General features: G+C 36.3%; 2 protein-coding genes across 2 annotated transcripts; one reads left to right on the top strand and one right to left on the bottom strand.

Moving 5' to 3' along the window:
* Positions 1 to 8929: 8929 nt before the first annotated feature.
* On the bottom strand, positions 8930 to 15404 carry LOC120354957. Its single transcript, XM_039443153.1, has 2 exons — positions 14921 to 15404; positions 8930 to 9766 (listed from the first exon to the last, which is right to left on the bottom strand). Exons 1-2 carry the CDS (start codon positions 15283 to 15285, stop codon positions 9295 to 9297), a joined length of 837 nt encoding a protein of 278 aa, XP_039299087.1. The 5' UTR covers positions 15286 to 15404; the 3' UTR covers positions 8930 to 9294.
* Positions 15405 to 15976: 572 nt separating this feature from the next.
* Positions 15977 to 21418, top strand: LOC120354956. Its single transcript, XM_039443152.1, has 2 exons — positions 15977 to 16503; positions 17699 to 21418. Exons 1-2 carry the CDS (start codon positions 16450 to 16452, stop codon positions 18569 to 18571), a joined length of 927 nt encoding a protein of 308 aa, XP_039299086.1. The 5' UTR covers positions 15977 to 16449; the 3' UTR covers positions 18572 to 21418.
* The last annotated feature ends 341 nt before the right edge of the window (positions 21419 to 21759 follow it).

Here is a 21759-nt window from a genome sequence, read left to right as displayed (position 1 = left end):
CGTCAGATTCATTTGTAGGTGCATGAACACATATTAAGCTGATGTTGAAGAATTTTTCCTTAATTCTCATTGTGCACATTCTTTCATCTATTGCTTTAAACCCTATAATTCTGTCTTCATAGCATCTGTGCACAACAAACCCTGTTCCAAATGTGTTTTGTTCATGTCCACTGTAGAAAATAGTGTGGTCTCCTAGGTCCATGACTCCTTCTCCTTTCCATCTTATTTCTTGAAGGGCCACAATTCCTACTTTATATTTTTCCAGCTCCTGTCTTAGTCTCATAGTGCTACCAGCTCTGTTTAGACTAGTAACATTCCAGGAGGCAATCAACAAATCTCGTCCTTTTTCCTTTCTCTTTGCACCTATCCGTTTCCTTATCAAGTTTTTGCTGCATTCCAAGTCAATCCGAGTGTTCCTGTCCGTTTCCGAGGCTATATTAGTGGGTTTCGTAATGTAGGTTTTTTCCGGGGTAGGGTTGTTGGCCCTACGCCCAACCCCCAACCTGGAGGACCAGTCCAGTTTTTGTTTCACGGTGGCTATTTAATTTCACCACTACCCCCCGGCGCTGCTGGCTGCAGGGCCGGTGAGCTTTCCCCAATTCCAATGGGGACGCGCCCGATGGAGGTAACTGGCAATTCCCCACACGGGTAAGTAAGTAAGTAAGTAAACTGTCTAGTTGCGATATCCAGTTTTTGGTTCCATGTTCAGTTAAATATCTATAAATTTTTGCTTTAATTGTTCTATTAAACCTTTCAACTATGGAGGCTTTCTTATTGGTAAAAACATGATAATGTTTAATACTATATCTATCTAATAACGCTTTAACTTTTGAATTGAAGAATTCTGTTCCCTGATCTGTTTGGAACAGCTTAACTCCCTTATTTTTAGTAATAATTGGCTCGAGAGCGTTAAATACAGATTGGCTTGCCTTGTCTTTTAATGGTACACAATATGCAAATTTTGAAAAACAATTAATAACAGCTAAGATATATTTATAACCCTTATTAAAACGCAATAAACTTGTCATCTCAATGAGATTGGCTTGAAGCAAGTCTTTTTCACTTTTCAGTTCATATTTGCGAGTGGGATAGTTCACACGCTGCACGCTATGAAGCTCTAAAGCTAGCTTAGATCTAATAATATTCATGATATTTACAACAGTCAAATCAGTGGTGTTGGATGATTGTCATGGGACATACTGAGCAATCAGTTAGAGTGTTGGCACTCTATAATGTCCAAAAGGGAGAGTATCAACACCATTCTCAGCAATGTACCTCTTATCATCATAAGGACTCAAACAGATTTTTGCACATTCAACCTGATACATGGTGTGATTATAGGATCTTAACATATTAAATTTTTCAATGTGTTCACTACGTTCAAACAATGATTTCTTATATAAATTAAAATTAAGTTTTCTATATTTCACACCGCTCTGTACACCCTTTGCTATACATTTATTTACAGGTTCTTCATTCTTGTTACATACTAAAAATGAGTAAAGTTTGGATCGAAGTCCAAGAAATTTATGGACAGGTTTTGAGCCAGTCTCATCCTTGAACTTTCCTAAAACTTTATTTCTCTCCATGGAAAAGCAAGGGTGGGAAGGTGGATAGTTAGAAGTATCGAAAAGGCTCAAATTTTCTCTAATCAACTGATACACATCTTCGACTTTTAGGTTTAGAAGAAAACTGTCGGTATCAGTCATACAGAGTTCTATACGATCCCACGGTATAATTTTTTGTAATTTGCAATAGAAAAAATCGTACATATGGAATTTACTCAACTCCAGTACGGAAAAGCCGGAATAGACAGGCTTGTTCATTTTAAGTTCCAACTTGCGAGAGAAAACCGCGATCACGTTCGGACTAATTGTTTGCCAGCGTTTACATAGTGGATTTGAAATGTACTTATCTAACCGTTTTTCATCCGTGATAATTTTAACATTGATATGCTTGCGAACAGATTGTATCGTCTTGCCAAATATCAAGTTACAACAGGCCTTAAAGAAGGATATTTCAAATTTATTTTTCGCGTTCTGCCTATTCCGGATATTAGATAGATAGATAGATAGATAGAAAATGCCTTTATTCAATATAAATAAAAATAATAAGACTACAATCATGTTACAAAATAAACAATTAAAAATTATATAATTAAGATAATGATTGTGCTAAATAAAAACATGAGACAAAAAACTTGACATAACCATAAAGGTTGTCTGCCAGAGTTGGTAGGCCTATTCTACAAAAACAAAAGAAATTCGAAATTTTGTGAAAACAATTATCATTGGAAACCAAATAAAGAAAAAATAAATAAATAAAGAACCTGCTACATAAAGAACAAATAAATCAATAAAGCTGAACAAAATGAAATAAATACTACTATAATGCCTCAGTAATTTTCCTCTTTCATTTTCTCATACATACATTCGAACTCACGCTTCCATTCACCCCTATTATCAATCACACATCCTGCCAACCTACATCCATACTTCACATCCAAACGCATCCATTCCTTAAACCAAGAAGTCTTATGCTCTATTATTCTTTCAGCCAGTTTCCTCGGCAATCTATTTCCAGCCATATTTAGTGCCTTGAACATATATTCAACATGCATCCTAAAAACTTTTAGAAATGCTGGTTCCATGTCAAGTTCCATCTGCAATATGTAGTTGGGTGTTGATTGCGGCAATGATAGCATCTTTTTCGCGAAAAATCTAGGTAAAGATTCCAGCACATCACAATTCCTGTATCCCCATACCTGTGCACCATACACCGCCACCGCCCTCATTACAGCTTCATACAACTTCCATTTCGCTTTCATTCCAATCTTATTTTTTACAATAAAACGTCTCCAAACTCCATTAATTGCAAACTTAGCGACAGATACACGTTCTTTCACATGCTCTGAAAACGAAAGCTTCGGCTTGAGTATGACACCCAGGTACTTATACCTATTAACCACCTCAATACTATTCCCATTCAAAAACCATTTCTCATGACTAGCCAAGCGACCCCCTCTCCTGAATACCATAATTTTAGACTTTTCAGTATTGATCTCTAATCCCCATCTATCGCAATATTCGCTCAAATTATCTATCATCCTTTGTAAAGCTTTAGGCGTAGTGGCGAATAGTACTAGGTCGTCGGCGTACAGCAGGGCCTTCACATTAAGCTCGTCCAACCACACTCCCTTCACCATATTATCACATAAATCGTTTATAAACAAAGAAAACAGAAGTGGGGATAAAACGCATCCTTGCTTTAAACCGCTAAGTGTCTCAAAATAACTAGTCATTTTCGTACCGGTACTACACCATATACTAGCTTTTGTAGACTTGTACAATTGCTGAATTATTCTTATAAACTGATTGGACACACCCAAATCATACAGTTTATGGATAAGGGCATTTCGATCCACCTTATCAAACGCGGCCCTTAAATCCACGAAGAAACAATATACCTTCCCACCCCTCCTCATCAATTTTAGACTAATTATGCTAGAGAGATTGAAAACATTATCGACTGTAGAATAACCCCTTCTAAAACCAGCCTGGTATTCACACAAAATATCATTTAACTGAACCATTTTTCTAGTCTAGTCAGTAAAATTGTAGCAAACCACTTCGCAAAAGCATTAACAAATGATATCCCCCTATAATTTTGAACCTCTGAAGTGTCACCTTTTTTATGAATGGGGAATATTACAGCCTCTCTGAAGTTTGCCGGTACATCCACATTCTGCAATATGTGATCAAATAAACGACAAACTTTCTCTGTTAATTCATCCGGCATATTTTTGAAAAACTCTATTGGGATACCATCTGTTCCTGGCGCCTTGTTATCTTTCAATCTCTTAAATGCTCCTTTAATTTCCGACATGTCTATCAAACCATCCAGAATCTCATCTCTTCTAAACAGAACTACATAATCTATAGACATTGCGGTTTTATTTGGAGTGAAAAGATTCTCGAAATGTTCAATCCAGTTCTGTGCACTTATTGTCTTATTCATTACTCTCTTATCGCTTTTAAAAATTTTTACTGTGCCCCAAAACGTTTTAGAGTCCCTAATGTTCGCCAGCTTATTGCACATATCCTGATAATACATCTTCTTCTTATTGCGACACAGGTTCTTATAATCATTCTTAGCATTTAAATACGCATCTTTCACACAAATAGCATTGGTTCTTCTAAATAAATTAAGATTTTTAAAACTACATATTCTTGCTCTTTCACACTCCCAATCATACCAAACTTGTTTAAATTTTCCATTCATACTACTCCCATGATTCATTCCATTCATACATTCCTTTATCACGTTCATAACTTGTACAGTACCTACTTCAGAATTATTAACATCGATGACTGAATTCTCTAATTTGCTTCTTATTCGCCTTTCATAAGCTTTCTTTTCACTCTCTACCCACCTATATCTAGGTAGAGGCGCCAGGAGGGTTTCATCTTTACGTAGCTCACAACTAACAATTTGTAACTCAATAGGGAAATGGTCTGAAAATATAACTGAATCTACTTTGAAATCATTTATTAAATTTAAAAGTTTCCCAGATACACAACAAAGATCAATTACAGATGCCCCCATGCCACTAACAAAAGTAAATTCCCCTTCCAAGTCACTCTTTGCTCTACCGTTTACTATTATAAGATCATGTCGTTCACAAAGCTCTAACACTGTCCTACCTCTTCTATTCACTGTAAAATCTTTTGATTCCCTACTGCTGTTAACTCTAACTCCAGGGCCTGTTAATTCATCAGGAAATATTTGACTATTGCCTATTCTACAATTAAAATCACCTAGGAGAATGACATTTTTATCCCCTGCATAATCCTCCAACAATCCCCACAATTTCAACAAATCCCCATCCCATCTATCCTGATTACAATTTAAATATACTGGCACCACACATGCTTGCATTTCATCAAAGTTGACAGACAGACAGCTCGTATCCCCTAATACCTCAAACCTCGCCCTGTTGTGCAATCTTTTTCTATTGTACCCCAGCAATGTTCCCCCACTAGCTCTACCTCTAAAGTAGTGGTGTTTTGAGAGAGCTGCCTATCCAATAGAAATCGAGGGGTGTGGCCTCCCCCTCCACCCCCCCAGCCCCAGTCGGCCATTTTGGCCCCGCCCCCAGCCAATAGGAATCAAGGGGCGTGGCCACGCCCCCCTCCACCCCCCTGCCCTAGTCAGCCATTTTGACCCCGCCCCCCTCCACCCCCCTGCCCTAGTCAGCCATTTTGGCCCCGCCCCCAGCCAATAGGAAGCAAGGGGCGTGTTCAAAATGGCGTCCCTCCACCCCCCTTCCCTAGTGTAAGCCATTTTGTCCCCCACCACCCCAACCAATAGGAAGAGGCGACGGCCATCTTTGTTGTAGCAGGTGTCAAAAACATCTGTCATCTCCCACCAAAGTCCCCAACCAAGAGGTTCCCCTACCCAGGAAGTGCCCCCGACGGCGGCGGCCATCTTTGTTGTAGCAGGTGTTCTGACATCTGCCCCAGTTAACACCTGCTTGGTGCCAATTTGCATATTAAAAATATCCCCACATTTAAAATCTTTAAAATCTTTAAAATCTTTAAACTCTCAAACTACTACTAATCTATTTCCCAGTCATATTTTTTTCTTTTTTTTCCTGCATCACTTGGTCGCCTATCACTGAACATTCTTTTCAAAAACAACTCTTGCACCTGATCAGAATTCAAATTATGTTGTACAGCTTCACTCATGTCAAAGATGTACCTCTTTTTTACATATTGTGCAATCAAATAGTATGAAAAGTTGAACAACTGTTCATTTAAATATTTCTGAAAATCTTCACCTTTCATAATCATCTGCATAATGTCATCTTTTAGCTTTTGGTGAGAAGCTAAATTTTTTTCATCAAGTTTCTTTTGCACCTCAGCCAACATAATATTGAATGTTGATTCTAGATCAACTACTTTCAAATTATAATCTTGCCTGTTAATAAAGTTAAGTTTATTTTGTGCAAGTAGATTGTCTTTTAATTCTTTCAATTTAGTTTCTAGCAAATCTGTATCAACATGTTTTAAACTATTGTTTTTACTTTGTTGTTGTTCACATAATGTCTTCAATTCGTCTGATTTCTGATCAAACAACGATCTACTAACATACTTTAGCTCAATATCATCACTAATTGATTTAGACAATGTTTTCAATTGTGAATCGAAATACTGTTTTTGTTGTGCTATCTCCTTCAATATATCAGACATTGAATGCAATTTACTTTCAAACACTTTTTTAGTAATTAAATCAGACTGTAGTTTTTGGAATATACTAGTTGATATTGCAAGTAATTTGCTGTCTAAATATTTCCTATCTACTAAATCAGATGATTCAGTTTGCAATTTAGTGAATATATTTGTTGATATTTCAAGCAATTTACTGTCCAAGTATTCTTTGTTAACTAGCGGTGATGATTGATCAGACTGTAGTTTTTGGATTATACTAGTTGAAACTTCCTTTAATTTACTATCCAAGTATTCTCTGTTAACTAGCGGTGACAATGGATCAGACTGTAGTTTAGTGAATATATTTGATGATATTTCAAGCAATTTACTGTCCAAGTATTCTCTGTTAACTAGCGGTGACAATGGATCAGACTGAAGTTTATTAAATATATTTGATGATATTTCAAGCAATTTACTGTCCAAGTATTCTCTGTTAACTAGCGGTGACAATGGATCAGACTGAAGTTTATTGAATATATTTGATGATAATTCAAGTAGTTTACTGTCTAAATATTCTCTACTTGCTGCCACTAATGATGATGTTGCTTCTGCTGCTGCTGCTGATGATTCACAACCACTGTTTAAAACTAATGGTGCTGTTGTATTAAACACATGATGTGTCCTACCAAATCGATCTATTGTACTACTCACTGCAGTGGTGGCGCTACTGCCCGACATCTCTATTCTTGTCAAGTGTTAAACACATACTAACGACTAAAAGCAACATTGCCACCTAATATAATACCACTTTCTTTCAGTTCTTCAATAATAGAAGCTATTTCAACTGAATGTGATCTATTTCCCGCCTGCTGTGATGAAAGCAGAATATCTAATCTGTCTATCAGTTCATTTGGATTATCCCAGTAGACATACTGTCGACTAGTAGATTCATTTCTTATAAAACCCATACCACTAACAGCTGCTGCCGCTGCATCATCAATCCTAGATCTTTTTCTTTTCCTACTACTACTCGATGGAAATAAAGATTGAATAATTTGTGATTTATAGCCTGTATTTCTCTTTACATAACCGCGTCTATCTAAATGAGCAGCGGTAAGCTGCAATATATTACGATATTTTCTTAAATCACGTTCTGTGTACAGTTTCTGGTCAGGCTGTTTTTTAAATAGAAGTTCACACAAACCAACTGTTAAACGATACTTATTATTATTGTCGATAATTAAATAACCATTGGCAATACTAATATCCTTTACACCCATATAGTATTCATTTACTTTACTATCATAACATATACCATAAGATATACAATTATTTATTTTTTCATTATGAAATTCACGTATATACTCATCAATAAAATCCACTGTTATTGTTGTTTTATTCAAAATATCACTTACATTAGATCTATTCAAACCCTCATCCACATCCATTTCCTTGCCCGTATCTTTCTCCTCCTCCTCCTCCTCCTCCTCCTCCTCCTCCTCCTCCTCCTCCTCCTCCTCCTCATCGTCCTCTGATTCTTCTTTAAGTCTGCTACTAGTGTGTGCATGTTGTACAAGTGTATCTTTCAATTGTTTTAGTGGATTGATAATTGGTTCTAATGATTTTTGTCTAATCGAATCATTTTCCCTAATCATACTAGTTAATGATCTATGTTTATTAATAATTGACTTACGCAAACCTTTTATCCTGTCAATTACTTTACTAGTATGACGATGATGATGATCACGTTGCACTAGTCCTCGTCTTCGTCCTCGCCGCCCTCCTCTTTGTTTTTTTCTTTTTAATTTAATTTTACGCATATTGCTAGTAGTAGAACGATAATTAGTTCTTTCACCTACACTGGCTCAACAACAAATGATGAGAATTGACACATGTCAATTGGTGCTATACACACTTGGATCAATATACTTACCAAGACAATTACGATATTTACCAGCATCTGGTTTACACTCAGTGAAAATTGAAATAAAACTATGATTTCCGCTTTGCCATACATGTGAACATAGATTTCTGAATGCAACAAATGTCATATCAGTTCCAACAAAATCTCTAAATATTAGTTTTAAATTGTGCATATCCATTTTAAAAATAATCAGCATATTTGCATTGTCTCTGATATGATGTTTTGAAATTGCGCCATAGCTTTGAATTAAGTACACACAATCTATGCTTTTGTGTCTGCCCATTGTGAAAAAATTACGTATTTGCGGCACACGTGTAACATTCAAATCGTCAAAAATTATCAGTGAATGAGTGTCGATATCATTCGGTTGCGGTATACATTCAATATTGTCAGATTTATAGTAGTTTACACACTTGAGTTTTGAAAAAACAACATCCAATAGTTTATATTTTTCCTGATACAAAGACTTACTGAACAAGTATAGGTTTTTGAATTTTAATCCATTTTTATCGAATATTAAATTCAGCAGTACATTTGTCTTTCCACAATTTGATGCACCGCAAATTAGAATTCTAGCTGAACTTGGCAAAAACTCACCATGCTTTTTTCTATCTAGACAATTTTTGCCCACTTGTTTTGTATCTACAATTAGATTATCAAAGTTAACTATTGCTATTGACTCTTTTGCTGTCGTCATAATAATAACTCTTGCTGTGCGCGCTTGCTGTTTACACATGCGTGTCTACAGTTCAACTATGCTGTTAACATCGCTACATCCGATGTGTGTGTGTGTGTGTGTGTGTGTGTGTGTGTGTGTATACTACAAGCGGATTATGAATGAAGAAAACACGCACATACAATGTTCACAGTTTATTAAAAATACTAGATACATACAAATTTAGCAGCAGCAGCTAAAACAAGTGTATCTTACAAAGTTGACAATACATAAAAAGTTGAAAATACATACATTAGTTGACAGCTGCATACATAAAAGGTGAAAATATACATACAAAGTTGACAGCAGCTGCAGTAAGGTAAGTGGCGACAAATCTAGTGATAATACATAGACAAAGTTGACAGTGTTAATATTATAAAAAATTGTAAATTATTACAAAGCGTGTGTCTTTCACATAATACAGTATAGCACCAGCGTCACACGCATTAATTAAGATTAGCCATTGACATGCAATAATCTAAAATATAAATTAATATCTTTTCTTTCTTCTTATCATCATCATCATCATCTTCATCAACATCAGCTACATTAAAGTCTATTGATTTAATTTGCGAGTAAAGTATGTTTAGTTGCATAGAAAATTGAGCACAGATACAAGTATCTACTACATCAAATACGCTGCTTGCATCTTTTAAAGTTTTATATGAACATATACTTAAATGAAACCTACTATCATCATCATCATCATCAACAACAACAACAACATCGCTGAAAAATGTTTTTTTACATAAGCCAACTAGAAAGCATTTTTCAATATCAACACGTTTTACACACATCGCTTTAAGCGTACACAAAAGATCAATTATTCTTTTAATAATACTACACGCATCGTTACCATTCAGCAAATAGAACAACAGTGGCGCATCCATAGCCATTGACATTATGTTTATATCATATCTGAAACAATATGCAAATAAATTTAATGATTTTTGCGCGTTGCACGCAGTTTCTTCTTCTGTTTTACAGACGGAGTAATAATATCACTCTTATCTATCCAGCTAGTTTTATCAAAGCCTAACCATTTAACAAGATATTTATTGTTTGATTTTCGTATTATTCGTTCAACTAAATATGTATTTTGTTCGGACGGTGTTAAGTTTGTTTTCATCAATTGTTCACTATAAAATCTACCTTGTATGATTTCATTGTTAAGATCGCGAATTACATAGGTTGGCGGTTGTGTGGGAAAAACACCGTGAATTATAAACAGTTCTGGCGACCAATTTAATCTAAAACTTTTATCAAAAACCTGACGAAACTTACTTATTCGCACTACGTCGCCTAATGCAAACTTTGGTCGATAAACTGTACGCGGCGGCGGCGATTGTTTTGTCTTTTTCAACTGTAACATGATCAAATGCTTTTCATGACGTCGTCTAACACTGGCCGGTGTCATGCCAATCGCTGAATGAATAGTGTTATTATATTGATAAACAATGTCCGGCAAAATGTTTAACCATTTTTGCGTACCGCTAGCAGTTAGTCGTTCATACAAACGTGATTTCAGTGTTCGGTTCAATCTTTCAACAAAAGCTGCCTTAATTTCAGAAAATACACTGTAATGATTAATGTTCAACCTATCGAATAGTTGTTTAACATCCTTATTGTAAAATTCACGACCTAAATCGCTTTGCACATTTTTTATACCCTTATTTAACACTAATATTCGCGCTAATTTTCGTTCAACTTCTTTTCCTGTTTTAGTTTTTAATGGTTCAGCAAAAGCATAACGTGAAAAACAATTAATTGCAATCAAAACATAACGATAGCCGTTGTTTGCTCTAGCAAATTCTGGCAATTCAATTAAATCAATTTGAATGAGGTCTTTTATTCCTTTTAATATATATTTACGTCTGTTGAATTTTCTTCGCGCTGGACGGTGTAATTCCTGAGCAATTTTCTGTTGCAAATCTGACATATTTGCGGTTTCGTTCTCCCCTACACGAATGTGCGCGTGCGCGTGTGATTGTTTTTGCTAGAGTTCAGTCACACCTGCAGCACTGCTCCATTGTCTTCAACAGCGATCTTTCTTCGTCTTCTTCTTCTTCTTTAGACGGATGTTGTTTCTACCGCCTTCTTCTTCTTCCTGTTCGACACTGAGCTGTGTCGGAGCGGTGCTTGTTGAACTGGTTTCATTAATAGCTTCTTGCTCCTCGCTCTCTCTCTCTCTTTCACTCTCACTGCTGCGATCAATCTGACGTAACACCAGTCCCGCAAGCCGTGTTGCTGCTGCTATCAATATCTTCTCTTCTTCTCTCTTCTATTAAATGATGACCCCACGCTTTCGTATCTATACCGTTTGATTCAATGTATCTTTTTGTGTCAAATGGTGATAATGCAACTTTGGCACACGATATTTGATAAATATCATGTGAATAACTGCGTAATTGTGAAAAGCATTCACGTTGAACTAATCTATCTGTCAGGCATTTCATGTACATGTCATATCTTAGTTTATTGTTTATAATTGTTCTTGCTACGCCTTTAGCTGTGTGCTTACTAAATTTTTCATAAGAACTATCCTTAATACTACTACTATTACTACTACTACTACTACTGTCACTGCCGCTACTAGCACTACTGCTTAGTACATATTCAAAACTGTAAAGTTTTGCACGAAGACCGCAAAAAGCGGTAATAATGCCAGATTTTAATTCATCTTTAAATGTGCCAGGCACACCATGGTTCAATTGACTATAACAACAATGTGTGACAGGATAAGCACTTGTGTCAAAATGTTGAAGATTTTGTTTGATAACTGCATAGATATCGTCCGATTTGATATGATATAGCAACGAGTCTGTATCGCTCATGCATAATTTAACACAGCTTGGATCGAACATTTTCAAGAAAATGTTGTAGTGGAAATTGAACATTGTAAATTTACTCAAATCAAGAATTGAAAAACCAGCATAAATTGGACGATCTAATTTTATTTCTGTTTTACACATTTGTACAGCGACAATGTCTTTGTCAAACACAATCCATCGTTTACAGCTTGGTTTTGCAATCAAACTTTCCAATTTTTTCTGACAAGTAATTAGCTTAAAATCTATTCTTTTCCTATTATTCTCCATCAACTTTCCGAACAGACTATTTGAAAGAAATTTAAAGAGGGTACGTTCAAATGAATTTTTTGCTTCCTTTCTCAGTTGCGCATTCAAATCAATAAACGGTTTAAGCCAGTACGACTGATGAAAAGCGATTACTCTATGTACAGCAGTCAATTTCATGCCCAAGCTTAAATAAAGTTTCAAATTTCTATAGTGGAGTACATATCGTTTACGATTATAAAGGGTGGCTAAAAGACGTGATGACGCGGTGGCGGCGGCGGCGGCTGTGTCGGGAGACGGGCGGCGCGCGGCCGCTTCTCTGCGCAGAGCAACAGTGTTGTCTGTTTGATATGGAGAGAACAGGTTGTAAGGCGGCTGATCTTTTAATGGTGCCAGGGGGAAGCTGTTATGTAATTCGTGTAAATTAACTGGATAGGACAGGTCTGCTTCAATTATATAGCCAGTCTCGGCTTCATCGTGAATGCTTGTAAAATCGCCTAAAGCCGTAATTTCATCTTGTGATAAAAATCTGAAATTTGATTCAGGTAGCTTGTAGGCAATCATTGTATGTGCGTATAAGCTTGTACAATCAAGATAGAGCAAAAAACTATTTTCAATAGCTGGGTTATAATTTGCGCCCATATATTTATTGTTTGCGACTGCATGACGGTGGGGAATAACTGACAGACCACCGCGTAAACCAGATTCTATGAGCAAGTTCATATCAGCATTGCTAATTAATTCTAAACGTACTTTAGTCAAATATAACATTGCATTCAACGAAAAATGCGGTAACGATACAAAGTGTGATACATCCAGTTTGTAAATTGCAAAAAATACAGTCCTAAAATTTTGAAAAATATCTGCCAGCAGTAAGCAATCTGACAAAAGGTAAAGATCATGATATTCACCCAATGAGTTTATGTTAAATTCGCGCCAAACTTTCTGTGCATGCTCGTAATCGTCTACTTGCAATGCTGTATTACTAAGTGTACTGTAAAATGAGTCAATTGCCGGCAATTGCTGTTCTTCAAATTTTTCAGCATCTGTTATGTACTGATACGGGTACACGCCTTTACGTAGTAAAAGTTTTTGTTGATTTTTATCGTTGAATATTTTACACATTACTTTGAAATTAGTATCAATGTTTTCTGTATCACTTGCAAGATTGGCAACAAGTGACTGTAGACTTGAGCTTAAGAATTGAAAACTGTCAAGGAAACGTACTCGATCTATTGTAATTGTGAGGAATTTTTCCGATGAGTTTGCAATACAATCAATTTTCTCCTTTCGTCCTGCTAATGCCTTAACAATGAAATGACTATCATATCCGCGAAAATTATGAAAAAAACAGTTTAATAGTTTTGGTGCTTTTGCATTTAAATTACATGACTTGTGCGTTGCACCGAGAAAATTTCCTGTTGTATGAGAATGGTGCCTAATACGAATTTCGTTGGCTTTAAATTCATCGTTGCACAAGAAACATACTGTACTATTGTTAAAAGCTAATAATTGTTCTTCATTTAATTCAATCATGGGCACTTCTTGTTGCATATCAATGGAACAGTTTCGACCTATGGCAATGATCTCATCAAGAAATTGTTCAATAATTTTCTCGCCAACACTTGTAGCTCTATAAACGCGTGGGCCGTAGAATATTTCACCTGATTCGTCTAAAATAATAAACGCATAGCCGCAAGCAACATGTTTTTGTGTTTTCCTTGTAAAGCTATTTCCTATATCAGTTCCGAGCAAATCATCAACATTTTCATCGTCATCGACCTCACCGTTATTTGTTGGTACAATAAAACTTTCAAAATCGGCAAATGCAATGTACTTATTTTTTAGTGTGTACGAAAAATTTTTAAACTTTAACATTTCACCCTGTTTAGGTAGTACTGTTCTTTGTATTGCAAATGTTGAACACAAATCCATATGTTTTTCTAGATTGGTTTTTCCATCGCAATTTGCTTGCCGGTTAGTTGTAAATTTGTTAAAACAATATGGACAAATGAACACTTGACCATTATGCAAAGACAAGTGATGACTCAGTAGCCGTGACAATCCGTTATACCCTTGACACGTGTTTATCAGAACATAATGCCATTTTTTCGGCGTTGTATCATTTGACAATAGTAGAAGATTGATTTTATGTTCGCGTTGTCTATAAATTGAACAACGGTACGGGAAAAACTTTTTTTTAGCAGCATCATAAGCAATCACTGTTATAGAAATGTTTAAATTTTGCACTTCAAATTTTTTAATGTCATGCACTGTAGTAGGAAACTTAATACCGGTCAAATTTAGATTATTTTCAAATTGCATCAGATAGTCAACATTCATATTTCTACGTCTGTAATGAAAATAGCTAAGTACACTCCATACAAAACATTTACTATCATTTGTGTTTTTTACATTTATAACGGCTCTTTTTGCTTTTATAAAATCAGGTGTTTCAATGTATGTACTATTTCCGCCAGCTAAAGGATTGTAACGAGTAATATTCAAATCAAATGAAATGATTCTAACTACAGTCCAACCACTGCCGTACCTAATAAATTTATCAAGCGTTGATTCAATTTTCTCTACACCACTAATAAATTGGTCTTGCAAAATATCTAATTGTTCATCAAGATTAATTAACAATGACGTATAACTGTAAAACGATGCGTTTGTCATAGTTTCAACGATTTCTTCTTGTTGCGATTGATCGCTGCTATCAACATTTACTTTTTTCAATTGAACAGTTGTAACAAAATACCATTTAATATTTTTGTCAAAATTATCACTTTCTTCAACAATTAATTCAATTACTTTCGGCTTTAAAATTTGCAATAATGTTTGAACAACATCAATGAATATTTTTCTAAAAACAAATCTGTAGCGAACTGCACTCGAATTTATGCTAGTACTTCGTTCAATAGTATAATCCATAGTTTTTCGATTTTGCTAGTAGTAGTAGTAGTAGTATTAGTAATAATAGGTTTTGCCGTCTTACCGCTTTGAAGAGCTTGTTTCCTGCGGGTCAATGTTTTCAACTTCGTTGTCGATGTTAGTAGCAGTAGCGTTCACGATCCTCGGTTGCGATGAGTTTGTCACGTCTAGCAGAATCAGTGATGATGATGATGCTTCAGCTTGCTGACCACTATTGCGACTGGACTGTTGCAATGATGAGTCCGCGCTCACACCAGCCACATCAATTTGGCGGCCTCTGCCCTGAGCGATGACGCGTCGTTGATCGGCAAAATAAATGCCGTGGCCCCGACCGCCACGTTTTGGCGTATCGCACGCTGTGGAAAAGTGCACACGTTTTGCCGGCGGCGATTCGCTGCTGTCAACCACGCACCATTCCTCACTTGCCATTTCCACCTCCACCTCCTTGTCGTGCGCTATCGACTCAACCAGGCTGAAAAACAAACATATAGAATGAAATAATTGTATAGAATAAAATGACTGTGTGTGTGTGTGTGTGTGTGTGTGTGTGTGTGGTGTGTGTGTGTGTGTGTGTGGTGTGTGTGTGTGTGGTGTGTGTGTGTGTGTTGTGTGTGTGTGTGTGTGTATACATTTATTTGCAAACGCACAATGATCATAAATCAGATAGTATATTTTCCAGTTTACTTCAAGCACAATTATTACCTCCTCCTCAGCCGCATATTTGTTTGCAGTTGTTAGAGCAAGACAATTGTTTTCAAAATTTACATTTATTTGCAAACGCACGAATGATCATAAATCAGATAGTATATTTTTCCAGTTTACTTCAAGCACAATTATTACCTCCTCCTCCTCAGCCGGCATATTTGTTTGCAGTTGTTAGACAATTGTTTTCAAAATAGAAATTAAAGTAGTCAAATTGTTTACTGCCGCTTTTTCAGTTTGATTGTTAGAGTATAACATTTTAATCATATTTGTTTTTCAATCAGCCGATGAAAACGTGACAACACTCGCAAAACTTGTTGCTAATTTTTTACAGTTTGTAAATTAATTTAAAAAAATAGTTCATTATACTTACGTGTTGTTTGTTGGTGTTACTGCTTCTTCGCTTGTTGCTGCAGCTGCTGCTTTATCGGATTGTTGCTTGTCCATTTGCACTGTGCATGAAACGTCACACTATAATCGAATGCAAGCAATATCATGTCGCTCGATGCTTTTATAATTTTGAGCCGCTCGGTACCATCAACTGTCAGTTTGTTATCACGCAGAACATGTGGGGGTTGCAATAATTATATAAGTATGCATGTGCACTGCACAATGAATAAATTAATATCTTTCACTCAGCTAGCAGATGTTAAGTCCGTTACAGAGACATGCAAGGTGCACACATTTTGACCGTTCCTTAAGAAATTTGCAAACGTTTCCTTATCAGTGTTCCGCACATCTGTACTAAATTTCGCATACAACATATGCACAAAACAGATATACTTTCTTTGAACTTCTTACCATCTATATTCATCAAGTTGATAATATATAATGACGAAAAACTGCGTCCTTCTGTTAGTATCAGTTTGAAACTCCAACAACACTACGACGATGTCAGCAGATCAATCCTCGCCTATGGCAGCGCCAAACAACAGCGGAACCAATGTAAGTTTATTTTCCATTTACTCAACTAGCAAACTGACTTGAAATACATTCTTCTAATCCAACAGTAGTTTTCTGTTTGTTGTCAGTTTTCTTCTCATACAAATTTAGCAAACTAATGTTATCAGTCTTTTTCAACTGAATACTTCTATCATACAAATATAGTTCTTCTAATGTGCTCCTAAAACTGATTAGCTCACTCTAGGTGGATGTCTTTGTTGTTCTTCACACTTAACTGCTAATTAAAACACTGTCATCCCTTTGCGCAATCAGTCTTTTTTTCAACTGAATACTTCTATCATACAAATAATGTTCTTCTAATGTCCCCTAAAACTGATTAGCCCACTCTAGGTGCATGTCTTTATTGTTCTTCACACTTAACTGCTAATTAAAACTTTGCGCAACTGGAATACTTATCACACACACACACACACTGCTAATAGGTTATGTCTTTATCATCATCTTCTTCTTCTTCTTCTTCTTCTTCTTCTTCTTCTTCTTCTTCTGCTTCACGACTTTTTTTAACAAAATCGCAATTTGGCGATGATTGAATGTGTAAATCCCTCAATTGGTATTTATTGATCGATGTGTCTGCCCACATACGACAACCACTGCAAATAAGACCAAATCCATTCGAATTTGAAAAATCAATACCATAATAAAATCCCTCACTTGCTAACTGTTTGAAATTTTTCGGCAAACATTCCATTTTCATAAATGAATTTTCACGTTCGTATTGTTCATTGTAGTCTGGGTTTTTCTGAAAAGTTGACGTTGTACGAATATTACCAACAAGATAATTGTTTATGAAGCCGCACTTCGGTGACCATTTTTTATGTTCAAAAATAGCATAATCACTCACTTCCCAATTTTCCAAAACTACATTGCAAAAAAACATTTTGTTCTATCGAAAACTTTTAAAAAGTAGAAGCCGGCCTCTGCTAAATGATTCGGTTTTGGATATTGATGCGGCCAAATAGTTTTATTACCTTTAAAAAATGAGTCAAGCCTATCGATTTCTTTAAAGTAATTTACCGCTTTCTTCTCATCACTATCGTTGTTGTCACTGTTGATGATGTCACTGTTGTTGGAACAATGAATGCAACGCTTTCTTGCTCGCGGCAACATTTTCAAACACCAACTGAAAAAAAAAAATAGAAAATAATATATTTTTGCTAAACTTGATTTTTTTCTACAGGACATTTACACTAACGAGTTGTGGTCCGAGGACGGGGCAATGGCTATGCTGGAGGCTGAACTATTGAGAAGCGACGCTGCACCTGCCGACGCCGGCCTGTTTGATGAAGAAAACTCATTAATGGAACTATTGACCAGAGCTGAAAAGCAACTCAAGGAGCAAAACCTCTGGCAGCCACTTCATCAAACGGATCGACGTCAGCAACAGGTTTCCAGCCCCGATCTCCCTCCCCCTTCATCGCCGCATTGCCAGCAGCTTGTAATATACACGTCGCCACCACCCGCCACCCGAGCTGCTGCGATCCCCCCCGCCTTCACCGTCACATCACACCAACAAGTCCGGATACCCCCCGCCACCGCCTTCACCGTCACATCACACCAACAAGTCCGGATACCCCCCGCCTCCACAACAAGAATCCCCCCCGCCTCCACATCACACCAACAAGGTTGTCCCCCCGCCGCCGCTGCCTCCACCGCTCATCCTTATAGTCGTCCACGCGCAATCTTAGGATCTAACTCTATGCGGCATGAATTTGATTTCGATGGCCTGATAAGATTTTCAGATCCATCCCGACGTCGTACAATTGCGTTAAAACATTTATCCGATGCATTTCAGTATCCTGTTTTAGGTGCGCGTGTTGTGCGCTCCTACAACAAGGATGCTGTTATCATTAGGGTAGCAAATGTAGGACGTCGGGGCAACGAAGATGCCGAAATTGAAACATTCATGCCGCATAGATTTACTGCTAAGATTACGCGTGCGAATGTACAGTCATTTAATTCAGGTTGCCACAATTTAATAATGCAAGTTGTACATAATGAAGGTCGTTCCTCTGATATAAGGCTGAATCGACGGTCGCGACAGCGGCCGTAGATTCAGCTGATCAGAGGAACATTTTTAAATTAATAATATTTAAAATTTTAATTTTTTTTTTTTTTTTTTTTTTTAAATTGTGGCAATTTGAATTAAAGGATTAGGTTTCTTTTTCTTCTTGTTCAATTATAATAAATTATATATATATGTTGATTATTGCACTTCATTTAACTTACCTTGTGTGTGTGTGCGTGATCAACAACTGTGCACAACTGATGTACAATCATTGTTCTGCATGACTATTTATAGTCAAAGGTTAATGACTCAGACATGTCTGGTCATGCATAGCTGCACACATGCGTCATACATGAATGCATTCAGTTGCATGTCACTGCAAACTTAGTTTGCCAGCAGACACGATGGGAGTCAAGTCAATAGGACAAGAAATGAAAATAATCATAGTATTTGTTACATTCATAATATACACAATTAGTATGATATTACTCTTATACTATACTCTGAGTACTTGTACATTGCACAATATTAGAGTTGAAAATGTGTTAAATTTTTCATCATTAAACCAAACTGTAAAAGACAGCAGCAGTACTGCCAATTTAAGCGTAAAAGCTTATAATAAAGCACATATATTATCTTATATAAAACTATGTGTTCAATCTCAAATGAATTATAAAACATCGAAATTATTTGATGATGGACTAGACAAATGGTATGATTATATGAATGATCAACGTAAGGTTATTTGTAATTTTTTTAACAATTATACAGCATTGAACAGTTGTATAAACATAAACCCATCGTCTGGTGATAGTATTTCGAATTTTCTACTAATAACAACATTACAACTTTGTAATATTTTTGATAGCGAGTCGGAGCCGACAGCAGGTCTTAAGGGGATTAACTAATTTCTATTTAGTCAGGTTTCAACATTGCTATTGAAAGGATGGTAGCAAAAAAGACTTGTCGTCGACGAGTGCGACGTAAAATTGGTACTGGTATTTTATCGAAACTTAGCGGATTTGCATCAACCGCCCTTAATAAAATTGTCGATACATTACCCCTGGAGTTGCATATCCCCTCCTACCGCTTTTGTGGACCCGGCACCAAATTAGATAAAAGATTAAGGAGGGGGGACAAAGGAATAAATAGTCTGGATGAAGCATGTAAAGAGCATGATATAGCGTATGCGCAGAATAGTGATAATTCGTCGCGAAATGTGGCCGATCGTCGTTTGGCTGATAAAGCATGGTCTGTTTTTAAAAATCCAAACACAGGTTTAACTGAAAAAGCAGCCGCATACTTAGTTACAAATTTGATCAAAGCTAAAGCTGCCTTTGGCGGGGGTAGAGTACAACGGAGGCGGCGGCGGAATAATAGAAGAGAAGGTTGGAAAAATAATTCATCACTACAAGAACAAAGAAGTGCACATTTATGACAAAAAGCAATTAAACATTTAAGTAAGCACATAGCTGGTCAAGGTTTTTATTTAAGACCATATGCGCCCTTGTATAAAGGCGGTAGAATCATTGAAACACCTTCACAAAGAAGAAGGACAACAAAGAAGAAGAGGACGAGGAGAGCGCCAAAGAAAGTGAAAAAATGAAGATTAATATACAAGGACCACTGTCAAATTATGATCTACAAGATTGGGCTGATATTTTAGATATTAAATTGCGTGGTATTTATATGATTGATACATTGCCAAAAAGAATTAATTTAAATGAAAAATCGATCATAAATTTAGACTCGATCATGAACAGTGGAACACACTGGGTGGCTTACAAAAAACATGCACAAAAAGTATATTATTTTGATCCAATTGGTAATTTACAGCCGCCCATACAATTGATAAACTATTTCAAACAACAACCAAATGTTGAAATTTATTTCAATTATGATCAATTACAAACACTAAATAGTAATGTATGTGGTCATTTTTGTCTTTTATTTCTTGCAGATGCGTTATAGCAGACAGTTCACTTGTAGATGTGTATGAAAGAAGGTGGTGGTAAAACAGTAGTAGTACACAATGGTTGTAATAACATTATCATCTAAAGACCGTAGCAGCAGCAGTTGTTTAATTGAAGTACTTCCCACTGTACTAGAGCTAGACGCACGCTATCAATATGAAATTGGATTGATTAATTTATGGACATACAATAGTGTACCGAATATAATTAAAAATGTCAACTCATCTTTTAAGTATGGTGATAGCTTGATTGATTTGGATACAGGCTCCTACGAAATTGATCGTATAATAAATGAAATAAAGAGAAAATTGAACGTTGATAGTTCAAATCTAATTATACAAGGAAATAATACGACAATGCTATGTGAATTGAAAGCGGATAAAGATGTTGATTTAACAATGAACACATCACTAGCCGATATACTCGGTTTTGATAGAGAAATTCTTGTAGCAAATAAATGGCATTATTCTAAACGTTTAGTATCCATTACAAATATAACATCGTTCCAGGTTACTTGTAATATTGCATGCGGCAGTTATCGAAATGGGCAAGAGGTTCATACAATTTTTGAATTCCTACCAAAGGTTGCACCTGGTTTTCTAATAAATGAATCACCATCGCCAATTATTTACTTTCCATTAAACACGCACAGAATTCAATCTATTGTAATTCAAGTAGTTGATCAGAATGGTAAACTAGTTGATTTCCGCGGCGATAGTATAACAATAAGAGTACACATTAGAAAGAAGGAATAGAGAGAGAGAGAGGCGGCGATGGATCAAGCATGTGTTAGAATGATGTGAGCATTAGTCACGCAAACAACACAAGCGAGAGAGCAAGAAGCGCTACAGAATGGGTTTTGTTGTGTATAACAACCTAGGTGCGGCAAGTAGGAGGGTGTGGAGTGGCGGCGGTAGGACTGCTTTTAGCATGCAGCAACCGACACCGGTTAGTACTTATCAGTCCGTGAAACTGATAACACATAATCGAGCAAGGTTTTTAGAAAAGCTTGGTTTTAAAGTGAATTGGAAATATGTCGTCAAAACACGCGGCGGCCGCAATTAGTGACATACTAAATGTTGAACAAGACATACACTATTATTCAGATATAACAAAATTTGATTATCATACGCATGCGCCGTATGGTAATTTGAAATTTAATAACAATGATGAAATACGTTTGTCGAAATCGTCTCATGACCTTATTTCATTAGTTGCAAAATCTTTTCTTATTGTTGAGGGGAAAATTACATGTACAAA

The sequence above is a fragment of the Nilaparvata lugens genome, chromosome X, assembly GCF_014356525.2.
Source record: "Nilaparvata lugens isolate BPH chromosome X, ASM1435652v1, whole genome shotgun sequence".
NCBI lineage: Eukaryota > Metazoa > Arthropoda > Insecta > Hemiptera > Delphacidae > Nilaparvata > Nilaparvata lugens.
Note: the sequence above shows the minus strand (reverse complement) of the source record. Positions and strands in the feature narration are given on the sequence as shown.